This window comes from Rissa tridactyla, chromosome 8, assembly GCF_028500815.1.
Source record: "Rissa tridactyla isolate bRisTri1 chromosome 8, bRisTri1.patW.cur.20221130, whole genome shotgun sequence".
Lineage (NCBI taxonomy): Eukaryota > Metazoa > Chordata > Aves > Charadriiformes > Laridae > Rissa > Rissa tridactyla.
In genome coordinates this window covers 27568120-27587011 of record NC_071473.1, presented here as the reverse complement: position 1 = coordinate 27587011, position 18892 = coordinate 27568120, and the positions used below count along the sequence as shown (strand labels likewise).

The 18892-nt window shown below is 45.6% G+C and overlaps 1 protein-coding gene across 1 annotated transcript in view; it reads right to left on the bottom strand.

The window, feature by feature from the left end:
• The window catches only part of COLGALT2 (collagen beta(1-O)galactosyltransferase 2), a 53021-nt gene extending 34359 nt beyond the window's left edge, over positions 1-18662 (bottom strand). Inside the window, exon 1 of the mRNA XM_054212968.1 lies at positions 18356-18662. Coding sequence (XP_054068943.1) covers positions 18356-18612 — 257 coding nt within the window. The 5' untranslated portion in view covers positions 18613-18662. The remainder of the gene's footprint in view (positions 1-18355) is intronic.
• Positions 18663-18892: the final 230 nt, after the last annotated feature.

The window sequence follows — 18892 nt, the reverse complement described above, 5'->3', positions numbered from 1 at the left end:
GAGAACCTGCTTTTAAAATAAGGCCAGGAGGCACAGCGAGTCAAAGCCAACCAGGGACCTGTAACAAATTCCTCACAAGGAGGGCTGCCATGTTTTTTGTCTTGTACTTCACAGAGGATCCAGGCACTGGCCTAGGAAGCCCGTCTTTCTGTGTGGAGTCCTGACTATGTAAAGCCTATGTAAGGCTACGTAAAGACTATGTAAAGCTTTCCATATAAAGTCCGACTATGCAGAGTCCTCACCACAGACCATCAAAGGCAAACCTGCACGCAAGTTTGCCTTCCTCCTGCTGCCAGACCACCTGTCCTAAGGGGCAACCAACTCCAATGTTTCTGGAAGCACGACCTTTAAGAAGGACTGGTCTTGAGTCTGCAGGCAAGGGAAACGTTATCCTCGCTTTTACAGTCAGAAGACATGCCAATTAAAGGCTTTGTCTGGAGCACAGCATGAGGTGAGGCAAGGATAAAGGGCCATGATCATGTCTTCATCAACAGGCTGTGCCTGGCAGGTGGCCAGCCTGCCTCCTCACAACGCGTCCCAGCACTGCTGGGCACCCCCAGGCTGGCCTGTACACCAAGCGCACAAACCAGAACACACGGCTGGAAACCAGGAGAAAAATGTGGCCTCATAGCTCCAGATGGATACTGGAGACAGCACAGCTAGGACAGGAGCTTCGGATGCAATCTCATGGGCAAGTCACATCACAGCCGACACAGGATTTGCACTATATACCCCATATAGAAGCACGTGACATCGCCATGTACTGAGGTGCCTTCTTAGCCACTCAGGTGGGAAATGTCACAGCTCTTCAAGTCACAGGTCTAACACTTCTCTCCACGAAGGAAAAAGTCTCTCTGCTTTTTACAACAGGTCTGAATCTGACTTGTAGTATCAAAAACAAGCAGAGAAACTTAAAAACACAGTAGCAAAGATTAGATGTGTACTAGACGCTCCTCAGAAGACTGAGGCAAGAAATCCACCCAACACCATCTCCAGGTTCTTCCAAAGATATCCAAGGTGCTTGCAACAGCTGCTGCTGATGGGAGCCACACGAAGGAGGCTGAACACCTCTGTGATCCTGTGAACACAGCACTACAAATGATCATGAAATATACATCCCAAGATGTTGCTGCCTGCCATATGGTAAGGAAATGAAAGGACGTGATGGGTGTAGGCCAGGACAATCTGTCTTCAAGGCAAGTCACATGCACTGGCTTTACAGTTTGCATTAACATTATGAAGAACCATACAGAAAAGGTAATGCAGAAAAATTAAAAATAAATCAAATGTTCGACATGGCTCTAACTGGTTAGTTACTGTCTCCGAACGACAAAAAGGTAAACGGCTACAGAGCTTTCATCTCTGCAGCAGAGGTCTACCACGTCAGCAGGGTAAACACAGGACAGGAAGGTTTGGGAGTGAGGTCATCTCTGACGTCACCAAGTGGCATAGCCAAAGGCTAAAGCATCCTATATAGTCACAAGGTCAGGAATAAAAGATTTTTGCCTTTTCAGGGATTATCAGGGCTTCAGAGACAGCCCTCAAAAAGGAACACAGACAGAAACACGTAAGCCATTTACCTTCCTGTATTCTGGGATTGAGGAATCAGCAATGAAAAAAGCAGAACCAAAGTGTTACGCCAGAGATACAATCAGCCCTTCCCTCCTAGAATAAACAACCCCCCCAAAGAGTTTAATACCCCAACCAATGCATAATTTCTGTAAACCTACAAGATTGTTAATTACATGCAACATCTAATGACATCAGACTGTACGCCTCTCGATCTATTTCCAATTTGCAGCAAACAAACACAGTGGGTTTCGCTGTCATAGAATCATTTAGGTTGGAAAAGACTCTTGAGATCATCATCCTCTCACTGGCACAGGTTTCATTTGGTATAGAGCAGTCAATGCCAAATTTTGCATTCAGCAACATTAAGCTAAACCCTACAGTCATCCGTAAGTTATTTTAGAGCTACTTTATTGAAGCCAGCATGGAACTTGAGACTGCATAATTTTGGCCTAACCTTTCCCAAGTAGCCGGTTATACTGGAAAATGGAGCTTCTCTGAATTGCATGGAATGGTACAGTGCTTCAAAATAAATGGATTATGTCATATTTGCTGGCAAATGGCTGAAAATGTTTTATATGCAATTAAGTAAGAGATCAGAAAAACAACCACTGCAGCCAAGCAGGAAAGAAAAAAACCCAAAACAGAAAAAACATAAATTTACACATAAATTAGAGAGTTTTCCTGGATGTCATTTGTAATTTTGTCCGCCACATTTAAGCTTAAGAAAGGTGACAACACCGCATATGCTGAGAGGGTTCTGAATAGGAAGGGGAGCACGGACATGGGACACAACCCACACTTTGCAAGCATGAAATAGTCAACTTATAAATTACAATTTTTTTTAATTTCTCACAGAGAGGACTTGCCCCAAAGCCCCTGAAATCCATGGCAAAGGCCTCAACCACCCTGAGCACGGCACTGAGGCAGCGTTATAGCTTCATTTTACAGACAGGGAAACAAAACCACAGAGATTAAGGGATTTTCTCAAGTCACAAAAAATGAGTGGGTGTCAGGGCTGGGAATGATGAAACAAACCTACACTCCTTCCAAAATATACACTGAAATAAACTACTGATATCCAGCTTTGGTAGAGCAGTTTACTTAACGCATTCACAAAGTATTTGTCAGACTAGTGGTAAATTTGCGGCCATGGCGATCTTGAGAACAACTTTTCCTCCACGTTGCTTTTAAGAAACTCTCACAAGCTCAAAGGCAAAGTCTCTCTTCCTGTCCAAGTATTTTTGCCTTCACCACTGAAAAAAAACCCATGGGTTTTTGGACACATGGTTCTAGATTTATTTTTTTAAAGCAGTGAAGCACTCGTACTAAGAGAAAAAAAGAAAATAAAAAACCACAACACACGACCTAAATATCTTACGGATTAGAAATATTTTGCACACACGTGTAAGAAACAAGTGGATGAACTCTACCCAGGAGCTGAGGCCCACTCCAGCCTCCACAGTGCTAAACGTGACTTAATACTGTTGTCGAGCCTAAAATCAGGCCCATATCTGTTGAGTTCCTTGCCCAACAGCCAGCTTCCTTTGCTGGCCTGGTGATCTCCCAGCTCCCACACCACAGGCAGAGGGGCATGGATAACAGAGGGCTGTGGTTCTGAGTCGGTTTATTAACTGCCTTTTATTTTTTGTACTTTGAAGGGCATGCTTCTAAGCAAGCAGTCAAACCAGGCAGCTAAACTTCTGTTTTTCCTACTTAGCTCAGCACCCAGGTGGAGAAAAAACATTTTTTGCCGTCTCATACAGACAACAGCACAGAATAACACTGTCCTCTGAACTAACACTACACCAGCAACAACCTCATCACCTCACAGAGCTATGCATAAGCAAAACATTTCTACTTTTAAATTCCAAATACTTCAGGCTAGCCAGAATTTCAGAGTCTCAATCTCTTTCATTTGTGATCTCGTGTTTCACTCACAGATACAGGAATCCAAATGGCTTCTCTCACAGAGGGAGTCACGGGCACACATGTGCAGGACACATGGCTACTGTTGGGTGAGGGTGAACACACATGACATACTACGGATGCCAGAGTCAGAACACATTTTCTCTTGGAAAAGACCAATTCTGGACTCAAACTGATGGAAGAGTGGTGCTATGCTGATGGCTGACTTAACTGTAAAGAGAAGAGAAAGAAGAACAGTGATTTCTCCACATTTCTCTAATCTTCTAAGCTAACAGCTCTGCAGCCTTCTCTAAGTAATGCTGCATATTTCTTATTCCCAGCTGAGGGAATGGGATCATGGAAACAAAGGGACATCTACACAAAGCATGGGGTTGCTTCTGTTACAGTGTGCAGCATTGCAGCTCTTGCTTCTGCTGGTCTGTCCTCTCTGTGTGGATTTCAGGAGCGTCACCTGGAGGGGGGCAAGTTTCAGGGAGTGCCAGGCACTGAAGGCGGCATCAGCTCCTGTGGTAACTGCATGTGGAGAAGAATGCAAATGCACGGTTTATTTCAACTACTTAAGGTTTAATCCTGACCACAAATGCAGTTTGAGGGTAGCTAATTTCTTCCTCTTCGTTGCCTGGATGTAAATAAAGGGAGAGAGGAAATGGGCACTTGCTTAATCTCAGTAGCCACTTCCCAGTAAATTGACTGTGCAGCTGGAAGCCCCATGAAATACACGTATGCCTTTATTTTGCAGAGTGTGGTTGCTAACTTTGCCATTTCCAAAGGGAAAGATTCACAGCTCAGATACGTCCATTGCCTGTGGATGACGCGCAGAAGACAAGTGCTTCCAAACCTCAGTGGAGAGGCTCCCGCACACATCTGCGGCACTGCACTTGACCGTCCCAGCAGGGATGGAACAGCCTTTGCAAGCATCCCAACACTTGTCCAGCAGCGTTCCCATGCCTGGACATTTGAGGTCCCCAGGGCCTTGAGGCAATTTCAAAGGGCGGAAAACTGGATTTTTGGAATAGCAGACAAACCCATCACAAGGATGAAAGAGCAAAGAAGAAAGTGACAGTCCAGCTTCAGTGAGCCCACAGTCCCTCAGCCGAGCCTGCAAGAGACTGATCCCAAGCTCTCCCTTTGTCAGCAGTACACAGTCCTAACCACCAGCCCAGCACTGCAATGGGGCACGGCAGATGACATGTGACAGCTCTTTCACATATTACAAAATATGTGCCTGCTTCATATTAAATAACGTAGGCTGTCTTTGAAGATTTTGACTTTTACATATATAAAGAGACAAACAGAAAGTGAAACCTAATTCCTTATTTCAACTTCTTTGATGAAGCTACCAAGTTTCTTAGAAGTTACCTTCAAAGGTGTCCAACAGGTCATTTAACCTGATGTACTACATACCACAGACAAAGCATCACTTAACGTCCCATAAGTAATTCACAGATTTTTAGCATCACCTGCTTGCCACACACTTTTGGTTTTATTTTAGTTTTCATCCAAAACTGACTCAGGCCCTTTTTCTGAAGACTTTCAAATAACCCAGCAAGAGTTTCACTTGAAATCCACACAACAGCAGCAACTGACATGCAACATCAGCTGCAACCAACCAGCCAACATGTCATACAAGTGACTGGCCACTAGAGGGATTTCTTAAATAAATGAAATATTGGTAATCGGTTAATTTCCTTATGGAAAAACAGGGAGACTAGTTCTGTCTTATTTGAGAAATCATTCTTCTCTCTCAAACATCTGCCAGTTTCTCAGCCACTGCCTCAGAGAGCCGACAGGGCAGATAACAGGGGTTCTGAGCTGGCCCCACCGCCAAGGATGTTCTCGGTTAGCAGCCCTTTTTCCTCAGGCTCAGCCCTACCCGCCAGAGACAGGCGCAGACGCCTTACAAGGCCATTTCAGCAGAAACTATTTCTGCCCTGTAACAATTGGGCAGGACTTTTCTTTTAATGTGTTTCATTGACCTATTCAGATCGTGAAACCTGATACAAGATCTAACAAGCTGAAATCTCCGTTTCTTGGGCTCCTTAGCTGGTTTCTTCCAAGTATTTCTTAACGTCTGTGCCAGAGTTAGCACAGCTTTATAGCTCTTTATAGCTCCATCTGCGCTGTCAGTTCAAAAGACCTGGAAAAAAAATATGCCTTTGTTGGTTGAGTAGGTCTGGATACATCCTCCAGAGCAGCAAAGGCTGGTGTTTCAGTCCAGCTACGTGCCCAAACTGTTACAACCACGTTTTTCTTTATCTGTGGGCTGTTCCAAAAGCATATGCGTAGTAACCAACTTGGCCACACATTTCTGCAGCAGCAACAGGAGCTGGTCAGATTTGTCAGGCAGGCGATTGCTGCTGTTCGATGTAATACGCAATTGCTTTGCCTTAGGGACCTCACTCCACTAGAGAGGGAAAAAATAATTGAGAGACTTGAACTGTGTTTCTCCTCGGCAAGTCTCCTGTGGTACACTGAATTTATGCTTGTTATCATCTGTGATTTAGATCCACCGACTCTGCAGTGGTTGGACAGTCTGCATTCAAATAAGGATGCAGCCTGTAAGCAGAGTTCAGCAGATGATACAGCAAACCTGAAGGTGTCTGAAGCTCCCCGCAGGATCAACACACACCACTGCGCTGGCTTTGCAATTTGTTAAGCGTAGAAAATAAATCACTGCTTTCCTTAGCCCCAGTCTCGCTCTGGACACATATCCCTCCTTCCTTAAATTTGCATCACGTATATAAAGCCAAGCTGGTCCAAAAAGACAGATGTGATGTTCCGCTGGGAACACCACTGATAGCAGTTTGATTCTTGTTGTGTAAAACAGAGCTTCCTTCAAGGCTCAGGTATTAGGCAAAAAAATCCTGGCAACAGCCTTAGTTTGCATGAAGTCAGAGCAGAGTTCTGCCAGCAGACAGCTATGAGCTCACTGGTCTGAAATAACAACTCATTGACAAGACTTTGTGGAAGCAACAACTAACTTGTTTGTGTGAGAAATAAAGGGGATGGGGAACTGCGTGTGTGCTAGGAGCGATAAAACATGTATCACAAGCCCACTCCATGAGGTAACAATGATAATTTGCATTTAAATCCTGCTTTAAGTGAAAAAAAATAAAAAATCATAAATTAAGAGAAGGTATTTAGCAGCAGTGACATTTTCATATTCCAGTCACACACACTGAACTTATTTCAGATTTGTGTTTTGAAAAATGAGCGTAACCAAAGTCTCTGACAGCCAGATCTGCAGGAAAAAAATATTTGAAGAGGCAAAAGACCCAAAAGGAATTATTATTCTCTGTTAACCTATTTAGAAGCATCTGGGTAGGCTCCTCCAGAACCCAGGAGCCAGCCATCTCAGAGACAACTCAATGGAAACTCCATCCAGAACCTCCTCCTGCAGAAGCATGTATCATTTGGAGCAAACAGCAGCAGCATCCAGAAACTGATTTATGAGAGTGAGTCAAATCTAACAGCCTAAGACTGGGAAAAACGCGCATAGTGCTGCTCTGTTGTTCCTTGCTTGGTTACCAGAACTGGTTTGCTGGTGCCTCTTCCCAACAGTTACTAGGACTGTTTCACTTAAGGCCCAAGGAAACGTCAAGCCTTTTACTTTGTGAGGAGAATGTCAGGCCTAAACCTGTACCAACCCCTGGCCTCATTTTGCCAGCTCTACGGAACACTTTGGGGGCTGGAACCTTTGCACTCTACATCCTTGTCCCTAAACCAGGTACAAACAGGGTACCTACGCACCACCAGCACAGAAGAGCATGCAGCACTTGGCTCCAACCAGGTCTCTTCCCAAACTTCTGGGACCCAAATAACTTGCCAATATCTCAGTCTGCAGCAGCTTGAAGCTCCCAAAACTTAACCCTGACACAGCCCATGCAGTAAAAAAGAACTGAACGAATTCACCTCTTCCAACATCCCACCTTCACCTGAAGGCACTGAAGACAACAGAACCAAGCCAAACCATAGAAGCTATAGAAATCCAGACATTAACTCTAGTAAAATTATTACCAGAAATCCCACACATACACTAACAGAGAATAAAATGCAATGCACCCAAGTCAACACCAATCTTCCCCCGCCACCCCCCAACTCTGCCAGCCACGCAGAATCACAGAATGGTAGAGAACCAATGTATTCGTCTTGCGTTACAAGCAACAGCCTCTCTCACCTATCCTGAAGCCACCCAAAACTGCCTCCTTGAGCTTTTTTTCCTCCCAAATACATATGGTAATCTCAACTCTGATCCCTTCTGATCACTGTGGTTGAGCTAGACTAGCGTAACAAGCATGTCCCTTCAAGTCACCTTTCCCCAGCCCGTAACCTAAACAAGGGGACAAACCCAACACTAAAACAGACCATACAGCACTGACTCTTTCCTAATCCTGCAGGCCCTACAGAGTCTGAAAACAAAATGGGTTACTTAAAACCCCAAACTTTATCCTTTATTTTATCCAAGGTAACTGTAACCGTGATTTTAGCCAAGGTCACAGAATCACATAGGTTGCAAGGAGGGAACGGAGGTGTGTGTGTGAGGGGAGAATATAAATAAAAACAGATCTCCTCTCACAGGAAGGACTGAGGAAAACATCACTTTGGCCCGAGTGCAGTATGTCTGTTACATTCCGGACTCAGGGACACCTTGGCAGTGTCACTGGTGACCACGTGGATGAGCAGCATAGCCAGAAAGCTGGACAAAGGCATCAAATCAGGTTGGCAGATGGGTGTCCCCATCCTCCACAGGAGATGGCTTCTGATAACCATCACCCTCTTGTTCCTTCACACAGACTCTTGGTTGAGCTTCATCAGTCTCTGATGGGACATGTTCCTCCTCATATGTCTTCCAAGTCCTATACCCATTCTGCAATTGCAGAACCACAGACAAGGAGCCTTTATTGCGTTTCCAGAATGCCAAGTTTTCAGCCTCTCCCTTCTTGTGAGCCTTCATCCCCTGCTCCTCCAAGGGAGTCCTTAGCTATTCCCTCCTTCCTTGAAATATGGGACTCAGGATCTTCATCCTGGAAGGTCTCTGTGAAGACCCTGTTTTCCTCCCATTCATCCTCCCCTATGGCACACAGCTGGCTCACCTCCACCCACCACTCATCTACCCAGCACCTGAAGAGCAGCACACCTTCCCCCGTGCAAGGCCAACACCAATGTGATACTATATAAATCAAATAGCAATACTAAACAAAATCTTGGTGAATCCAGTAACAAATCAGGCACTTCAATCCCCCTTTCCCAATCCTTACCAGTAATTCCAGACAATTCTAGACGAGAATTAAGGAGAAATAAAATGCAGGCCATCAGTTCCTGAAGACACCAGAACTGTTTTTAACCCCTCAGTTTGCGGAAGTGAGAAATAGCATGGCTTCTCTTGTTTTCCAAAATAAAAACACAAGCCTTTGCCGTAGTCATACAGTTCCCGCCCTGACTTTTCATCTTTCAAGATGTTTTATTTGTTAGGATTATTGCTATTCTAGCACAGTGACTTGTACATGCAGCTGCTATACTTCTCACTTGCTTTAAATCTTTTTTGTCACTGCCTTTATGGGTTATGGTGTCAATTACAAATTCTGGTTAGACTATGAGAACGGACACTATTCATTTAAGAAGAATTTTCAAGAGCAAAAATACCTCCCTTAATAAACCTCGAGGGGAGTTAATAACATTAATATGCACCCCAGCATTGAAATTCCACAGAGCAGCAAATCTGCAGCTAAATCTCAGGATTCTGGGGTTTCCCACCTAAGACAGCACTGAAAATAGGCACGCTGGGACATTACAAACCCAGTACACCAGCCTGCCACGTTCCTCTTCGCCTCCTAGACATAAACTATAGGAACAGAAAAAGCTTCCCATAGCTTTTTCTGGTTGTTTAAAGCTCATGCATCCTAATTAACCTCTTTCTAGTACTTGCCACAAGATGGCTTTTGACTGTCTAATGACACAGCACGTACATTAGTCTCACATGGGGAACTTGCCCAAGTTCACTTGGCTGAAGTCTGGTGGGGAGTAATTCATGGACTCAAACCGATAAACACGGGGAAAAAATATCAAAGCATTTGCATTTGGCAGTTTAACTTCCATGTCACAATTAGTAGTTCAAAGTATGAATGCTGGAAAACAGCCTTTTCCTCTAATTTTCCTAAGTACCTTGTAAGGGCAAGAATGACTGCAAATACTGAGGGAAGAACTCAACCTACAGCCCTAAGTTCCTATTCTGCCCCCAAAGGTACAACGGGGTTTTAAGGGCAGCTGTTGAGCAAGGAGCAAAAGCAAGATTCTGATCTGCTAACTAAAGAGATAAACACCTGCTATCAGTTTCAGGATATAAACTAACGCCGCACAGTTAATGCAACCAAGTTTTTGCCATGGGGCAAGATTCAAACCAGACGGCAGCCACGCATAACCTTTCCTCTGCAGAGAGATAAGCAAACAATCCTTTTAGAATCAAGGGAAGCCTGTACCCTGTCTGAAAAAAAAATAAATAAAGAAGCATAAATAAAAAAAAAATCATATTTTCCACTTCTTACAGGAAAAAGATCTTTAAAAACAAAATCAAAAAAATAATCAATCCCTATTGGAACTGAAGCCTTCCAATGCAAATGTAAAATAGCTTTATGAGCCCTCCTGTGGCACTGTAGTTTACAGGGACTCCCACTATCTTCTGCTTCAGTATAAATTCAGATCCTCACAAACCCAAGGGCTCAGCCTCAAATTTAATGCATTTTTTGGTCCAGATCAAGATCTGCTTATGTTTAGAAGAGGTTTACAGACAGAATGAAAGGGAAACAGTTAGAAATCTGTTCACTTCCATGTATCACAACCTCATGGGCATGAGGGAAAACACCAAGGCTGGCATTTTCACCAGTGCCAGTGTTTTAAGAGTCCCTGGAAAAGAAGCAAGGACAGACTTTGGCAAACATGTATTCCCATCCCAAAACAACATGATAATTTTTCATGCTGTTTTACCTAACGGTATAGTTATATATTAGTAAATGGGGAAGACACATTGACTACGTAGATAATTGGTTAGAATGAAAGCAGAAAAAAAATACCCGCCTTCACTCCTGAATAAGGAGGTCTCATTTCCCAGCACGTCTTATGGCTATCACAAATAAGTGATCACCTCTCCCAATGAAATGTAAGAAATACTACATGAACATAATTATGGTTCTCTGCAGTGAAACTCCTTATTCAGTCTCTGGTACAGAATTAAGCCATCTATTTAGCAGTGCCACATCTGTCAAGAAGAGGATCAACATGTTACATTACAAAACATTACCACAACCAAAGTGGTTCTCAGAAAACTTTGGTGACTAAATTCCATTTGAAAGCATATACCAGTTCCACAGTCAGCTGGAAAAAAGTTTAAAATCACCACATATTTATTAGGACGCCTGTTAATTTCCCAGGAAGAAAACTGGAGTCATTCTACAGTAACAAAAGTTGTCTGGTCCAAGGACACAGATATAGATAGATACACACAACTGAAACCAATCATTCCAGTGTTCAAAAACTGGATTCAGGCACTGAATTAAGCAGATTGTGCAGTTCCATTAAAAAGAAAAGTCCTTTTTTCTTTACTGATAAGCCTATCATCATGTGCCTGTCTGAAGGAGCTGGGTATTTTGGCAGAAGATGAGGAAAAATCCACCTTGGAACACTAACAATTTTTTTTCCTATCTTTCTTTAGCCTGAAATTTTGATGCATGTGGGCCCCATTTAGCTGTAATCCACCCTTGGCGATGAGCATCATCAACGTACACTATGCTTCACTAAAACAAAGGAAATGAGATGCACATAAATATATTGAAATAATATTAGGTCTGAGACATCGCCCCACAGGAAGGAAATTCCAGGTTCAGACAGAGAGCACCCTGCATCATCTGGGTCCTCTCTCTACCCTGTAGCCCATAAGGTCTTCCAGGGAGTCCCCCGGGACCAAAGGACAGCCGTGAGCGCTGGCGATGGGCAGCTCCCAACGTTCTGCACACCATGTGTATCACTGGCCTATCTTTAGAGAAGCCTGACCCAGAATGTAAAGACTCTCATTCCAGGGGACTCAGATAAATTATTGCAGGTGTTGTGATACTTTAAATAAAAGATGAAAAATGCCCTTCAATCTATGGTTCAGCGTATGTCCTGCAGACAACAGGGCCAGCTGTCCTGTTGTCCTCCCTCTGGTCCTTGTTTTCCTCTCCTAAGTCAGGCCCATGCCATACCTCCCAGGAACCAACCATGCTCCAGCCACGCTCAGACACCTGGGGTCTCTTCTGCAGGGATCAGGGAGCTTTCTGAAAAGAAGGCATGCTTAATTTAGCAAAAAGAACATGCAAAATAGAAAGGGGGGGGTAGGGAGTGCAATTGCAACAGTAGTCTTCATCCCAAAAGCCTGCAACCGTGCTAGACTCACTCTCTGCTGCCACGAATTTCCAAGACATTCCTTGCCAGTGATACCTCACTGGAATAGGTTGCCCAGAGATTGTGGAGTCTCCATCCCTGGAGATATTAAAGACTTGAACTGAAATGGTACTGAGCAGCCTGCTCCACCTGAGCCTGCTTTGAGCAGGGGCTGGGACTAGACAATCTTCAGAGGTACCTTCCAACCTTACCTGACCGAGGATATCCATGCATTAGCCTTGGGACACTCTGGCTGGAGGAGTGCGGCAGAAGGGAAAAGGTTTTTGTCCTTGTAATAAGAGAATGACAGCAGGAACTGGACAGGCTTCACCTAGATCAGACCTAGTTCCAGACTCACCAGAAGTTAAGAAGCTGAAGTAGCTGGTTTGCCACGAATGTACAAGTGAAATTGCCCTTTTTTTTTTTTTTAAGGGACAAATTAACTCCAGCAATTTACAGCCAACATTGGTTGCAGCTGGTCCTTTGACACACTCCCACAGCTGCGTCACACTTCCCCCACACTCAAACAGGCTTCAGAAAACAACCTTGACAGTCTGCAGCCTTGACTGGATGAGGAGTCCCAACTCCAGGCGACAGACAAGGCTGGGATGAAGTGGGATCCTGCCCTTGAGGACTTTTTCAACCCCTACTTTGTACATATTAAAAAAAATAAATATAGTTATCTTCAAAACTAGTTCTCCCTGACCTTTGAAAGCATCCAAAGGCTTATAGTAGACAACAGCCTCTGATATCAAACTCCATGCAGCTGTTTCCTTGTGACATGTTATTTTATTGGCATCTAGCCTCTAACACACCTGCGCTACAAGGCACCAGGTAATCAATTACACAAGAGACAGACAGATAACAGGCTACACCTATCTCAAAACATGGGTGTGAAGAGAGAGCAGCAAAATAAATGGCTGCATTTTCAGAGATACATAGCAAGCAGGATTCAGGAAAAAAGAAAAAAAATCAAACATATACAATGTATTGTATTCCCTAGTCTTACAGAATTCCTACACATTTCAAGATGTTATTTTTACAGTATAATCCCCTCACCTCTGGAGAGCTCCTTGCTCAATTTACAAAAGATCCCAGTATCTATTCATGCCTAGTAGGCCCTAATATGAAGCGTGGGGCAAGATGCCCTTTAACAACATCAACACAGCATCAGAATCTGGCAATTCACGAGCGCAGTAGGAAAAATAAAGAAACTACTGCTACCCGGCAAACGTTTGACATCACACAGCTGATGCTTAATGTTTCTCTGCACAATTGCAAAGTTCTTAGCTGAAGAGCAGTTTAAGTCTTGCCATGCAGACCTCAAGTGAGGCACAGCGGTAATTTTCGGCTTCCATTCAAATGTTTCTACTGAACAATTTCATGATGTCATTTGCTTAAGTTTGCCAAGACTTAGATGAGGGAGACAGACCCAAAGGACAAAAAAAACCCCAAAGTTATTGTGGATATTGGGATGGGATCGTTTCTTTCGCCTTCTCTGATTTTCCACTTCTTATGTAAATTCACCCCACTTCAGTGTAAAAGTGATTTCAGTAAAAAAGAATCAAGAGATGTCAGTTATGAATATTATCTCTGGTCTTAATAAATTCAAGAATCTTGTGTAAATTACTTAACCTTTCTTCCCCGATTTCCCTGGCTAGAAAACAGAAGTATTTTACTGCCATTCTTCCTTTTGATGTAGTCATCTGAATGCAAGTTCTTTGGAAGAAAGGCTCTTTTGCAACCTCTTGCACAACAGGATCATCACCTTAACCGTAACTCCAAGGCTGTGCAAGTCCCGTCTCACTCTCAGCCCCACTTAGTCTATGGCTATGTTATTAAAACTATATAATAGACAAATTTAAAATATCTACAAAATATGAATGGGAAATTAAATCCCACGAGTTTAAACGACAAGCCAATTGAAAAGGCAATTCCATTTCTAAAACTTAAATTTGAATATCGTCATGTGGAAGTCGCAGACCAGGTGAGCAAATTTTAAATAGATGCAGAACAGCAGTGGACAGAAGCAACAGAGAGAGAGGCAGCGGGCTGGAACCTCAGCATTCCTGAGTGATTAATTTTGACCATGAAGATTAAAGCAACCTTGTTGCACAAACGGAAATGACAGAAAACATAGCACATTTGAAAGCCAACACTTCCAGTGAGTAATAACACCCATTAAAGCTTCAAATGATCCCTGCATCTTACTGGAAATTGTCCTCTATGTAGAAATTTTCACATTTAAAAGTAAACTGTTGAAGAATTAAGAAAATGCTCAGAGTACCATCAGCTAGTTGAAGACTAACAATATATAATTATGAAAGTTATAATTATTATACTGATCTCACCAGCTTCTATTTTCAGCTACAACTAGTTCTTTTAAGTTTAAGCCATTCACTCACTGGAGCCAGTGTTACAGTATATCCACTGATCTCTCATCTGGGATTTATTCCAGCTCTCCACCAATCTCACCTATGGTTCACGTTATCATTTCTGAAATATAAGCATACTCTAATCTGCAAAGCAGGCACACAAAAGAACCTAATTATTGCTTCCAAGCAGCAACTCATGGATGCAGGCACTTAATCCCTAGGTTAGTAAAAGATGAGAGAGCAGGTGGCCCGCAACTATGAACTAGCAGGTATTTAAAGATGAATTTACAGGCAACTTTCTTTGCTATACCATCACTTAATCCGAGGCTAAGGAAAGTGTAAGCCATTGTGATAAACTGCTGAATTCACACGCTTTTATTTTGCCCACTACAGCCAAGATGAACCTGTCTGACAAACTAATGCGCCTTACCTATAATTGAATGGATCTCAAATAAACAGAGTCAGCATTGCTGATGTTCAAAACAAGAAAAACAACCCCAAACCACCCAAAGGGGGTTGGGGCAGGTTGACTATGTAACTTCTTGGTCATTTTCATCCAAGATAAAGAAAAACATTTTTCCCCTCCCTCTGCAGTTCTCTCACACCGATGCAAACAATGCGGGAAGTTTTCCTGACATGCCCGAGTTTCTAAACATGGCTAGGCTTGGTCCAGCACAGCCCCGAGAGCAGCTCAGCCCTCCCCAGTAAACACAGCAAGCACAGCCACACAAGGAGAGCATTAGAAGAACACTCCCTAGCTAAAAAATAGATTGACTTGGGTCCAATAACCTTGTTTTCTTACAGCGCTCCGCTGTTGCTGGGCTCCAGCCTGTTTCCCACAACGTCACATATTTTTGAGCCAAACGCTGCCTAGGCGTTCTACAGGCACCTGAGGGCAGAGCTGTGACCCCTTCCTCCTCCGCAAGAGGAGACAGTTGTCATCTCCAGCATTACTCTTCCACAGCTACAGAAGCACCAGGTTGCAGAGCGGGGGGGGGCAGCTGGGTTCTGCTGCTGAGGTGGGGACTCTATGCTGTTCCCCCCTCGGTGGCCAGCACGAAAGGCTATCAGACAGGCTGCCTGCTGCCAAGTCTACCCCAGCAAGCTAAGCAGGGCCAGCACACAGACTTGAGCGCCATTTCACAGAAATTCCCACCATTAAGTCATCAGTACACCCTGGGATGACCTGGCCTGTCCCACCAGTACTCTGAGAGACAAGGGTGGCTGGGGTTAATACAGGCCAGGGACCATCCCCCAGAGGCTGTTTGGATGCAGCTTCCTCAATCTTGGAGGGGGAAGAAAGAGAGGAAGGAAGCGTTTAACTGAAAGGACGTGGGTCACAACGTGCTAGTTGGCCTCAGACCAAATGGCCTGCTTGAGTCATTAGTAGCCAGCAAGTCCTTCCAAGGTCGCTCATAACCACAGCAACCAAGTCAGAATTAAGACCAAAGGGAACAAAAGTGTCCAGTGTACATCTTTTGCTCAGTATCAGGCTAACAAAGGTTGAGATGAATTGATACAGGCTACGAAAAGATAATTTAGCATCTGCTTACCACTCATTTATTGCCTCTTAACCCATCCTTACTGTCACTCATAAAACTTCCACCCTAGAAATCTGTCTGAGGAATTCACTGTTGAATTTAAGCCCTCGAGCAACGCAGAGAGCATATGGAACTTTAAGAGATGATATATGTTTTTAATTTTCATTTGCAAGATCTACGTTTGGACATTTTAAGTGCTGACTTACTCAAAATTGTGAAGTAGTTTGAAGGAGAATGTAAGTGTCAATGAAGTAGTTTGAAGGAGAATGTAAGTGTCAATGAAGGAATGCAACTCCTTGATAACCACCACTCTGCTGCCCTTCGCACCAAGCTGTCCCAGTAACCCAGCGGCACAGGGACACAGGTAAATCCTGGAACTGATCTGTTGAAAGGACTCTGTCACCCACAAAGTCTGAAATCAGCAACGCTCCCAGAAATGGATTGCATTGTTTCATTTGATCTCAAGAGACTTGGTATATACCGTCGGTGAGCTTCCTCTTGGTGCGTACTTTGTGGCCTGAACAACCCCAGCTCTGAAAAAGCTCAAGTCTTACCAGGGACCCAAAGCAAACAGGACTAAACCTCTCCAAAGAATTGCTGCCACCCTACAGTACTGCTCTCTGTCAACTCAGAGCGTCTATGGAACTTCTTTTTCAGTTGCCACAACATTTTAGTCATTCTCATTTTACAAAGCTTGACATTTTCAACAGCAGATTTTCCAGTTTAACCATACCTTGTGTCTCTGCACAATCCTCTTAAAAATGGAATTATATTCTTATAAGAATCTTAGCATATTTTAAATTATCTGACACTCTTATTTCATGACCAATCCCCACAAATACTTTCACACAATACTGCAGAGACCTTAAGTAAGGTAAGGATAATGCAAGCAATATACTAAAGAAGTTGTAGAGCAACTAATGCTCTGCAGGACTTCACAAAAACCCCAAACCTATTCTGCACTTCTACAGGGAGAGGCATTTCGGGATCCACCCTGCTTTGGTGATCAGGTCTGCACTTACAACTCCCACTATGTTTTACAAACACCAAGCTTATCGCAGTCCATATGTAGGGTCTGGTAATATATCTACTCTTATACACATCTGCTAAGATGAAATCCAAAGCAGCAAAATTCACACTGATATAAATAAAAGCAGAGTCATGGACTTAGACACAGCTGAGTCTGGCATTGACCCACTGCCATACACTAGCCTGTAATTCCACAGCCACATCTGTGTGGCACACCACATTCCGGCTGATATCATGATCTGCTTTGTGCATCATAAATTCAAAAGGGAAAAAAATAAATAATAAAAAAAAAAGCAAAGCCACACACTGATTATACGAGCCACTGATTATCTGCAAAGACCTATAGAGCACTTGAAGACAAATAACAATGACATTCCTGAAGCACACACAGAAACATCTAATGCTGTCTGCTTAATGACACTTGAGTATCAGCGATGTGACTGGGGAAGGTGTTCTCCCCACATCCCTTTATACAAAGTAAAATTTTACTTCATTGACTTTTTAAGTTAACAGGAGTCTCCCCACTGACTTAGTAAACTTTGGATCAGGCCCTATACCTCCACTTCTTACGCGATCACCACACTTAAAGTATGTTTTGTATCCTTCCAAACAATTCCTGTTCCTCCCAACTTTTATGTCACGTTGAGAAAGAGTATTTTTTTTTCCCCACCCTTATAAATAAAGGCAGATTGACCAGTACCCAAATTGGACTAATTCCTCCATCCGGACACACATTTGATTGCCGCAGCTGCCCCCATGCTGCGATTTCTGAATACATCTTTGAATCCATCTTTCAGCCTTGCAACAATGCTCCTTTTCAATGCCCCCCAGCACCCACCCCGCCCGCCCGCTCTGGCGGACCCCGGCCCCCTCCGCGCAAAGCCCGGTATTTACCGGCCAGGGAGGGCGCCGCCACCCTCCTACCCACCAGTTCCCCGCGCCTGTGGGTCGGGACAAACGCTAAGGCGGTGAATGTTCCCAGCCTCCGGGCCAGCTTCGCCCCAAAAAGCCACCTCTCGGCCACCCGCCGGTGCCGCGGGAGCCCCTTTTCCCCCGAACACGGGGGTCGTGGGGGCGCCCTCGGGGGGACCCCGCGTCCCTCGCCCCGCGGCCGGTTGGGCGAGCCCTTTCCCGGCGTGACAACCGCCGGCTCCCCGGCCGCAGCGGGTGGGAGCCGCGCCCCCGCTTTGCCGCCGCTCCCCCCCCGGCTCGGCGGGGCAGAGGTGCCCGAGCCCCGGCTACCTGCGCCCCCCGACAGAGAGCGGGAAGGGGCGGCGGGAGGCGCCGAGACAGCCCCTTCCCAGGCAAGGCCACGCTGTCAGCTCCCCCCCAAAACCCCCCTCTCCCCGCCGGGAGCCCCCCCCCCCCCAGGCACGACCAGGGTGAAAGCCAAGGGCTGGGGCAGACGGGGGTCTGCCGGCACCCTGGGGGCTGGAGAGGCCCCCGCCGGCCAGGCCACAACGCCCTCCCCGGGGGTCGTGGTGCCCCTCCTCCCCTTACCAGAGAGCGATCCTGCTCTTGGGGTACTGCAGCCTCTCGAGGCAGCCGAGGAAATGGGGCAGCGTGTGCGCCGCGTTGCGGGCGATGATGGCCAGGAGCACGGTGGGCTTCTGCAGAGCCGACTCGGGCAGGGGCTGGGGCTCGGGGCTCGGCGGGGGCGGCGGCTCGGGGGGCAGGCTGGCCCCGCAGCCGCCCAGCAGTAGTGGGAGGAGGAGGAGGAGGTGATGCGGGGCGCGGGGCCCGGCGCTCGCAGCCATGATGGGCTGCGCGGGGAGCCGCGCCGGCTGTGCGGGGCGGCCGCTGCAGCGCGCCCGGCGCCGCGAGGAGGAGGTAGAGGAGGAGGAGGAGCAGCGCCGGCCCGGCGCCCCCAAACCCGGCCTTTGTGGGCGGCACGGCCCTCCCCCGGCTGGCTGCCGGGCGAGGAGGCGACCCCGCACGGCCCGCCGCCGGCTCCCGGAGCGCCGGGGGTGGCGAGCGCGGCGGCGGGGGGGCTGGCCCAAGTGGGGAACTCCCATCACCTGGGTGGCTGCAGTTAGC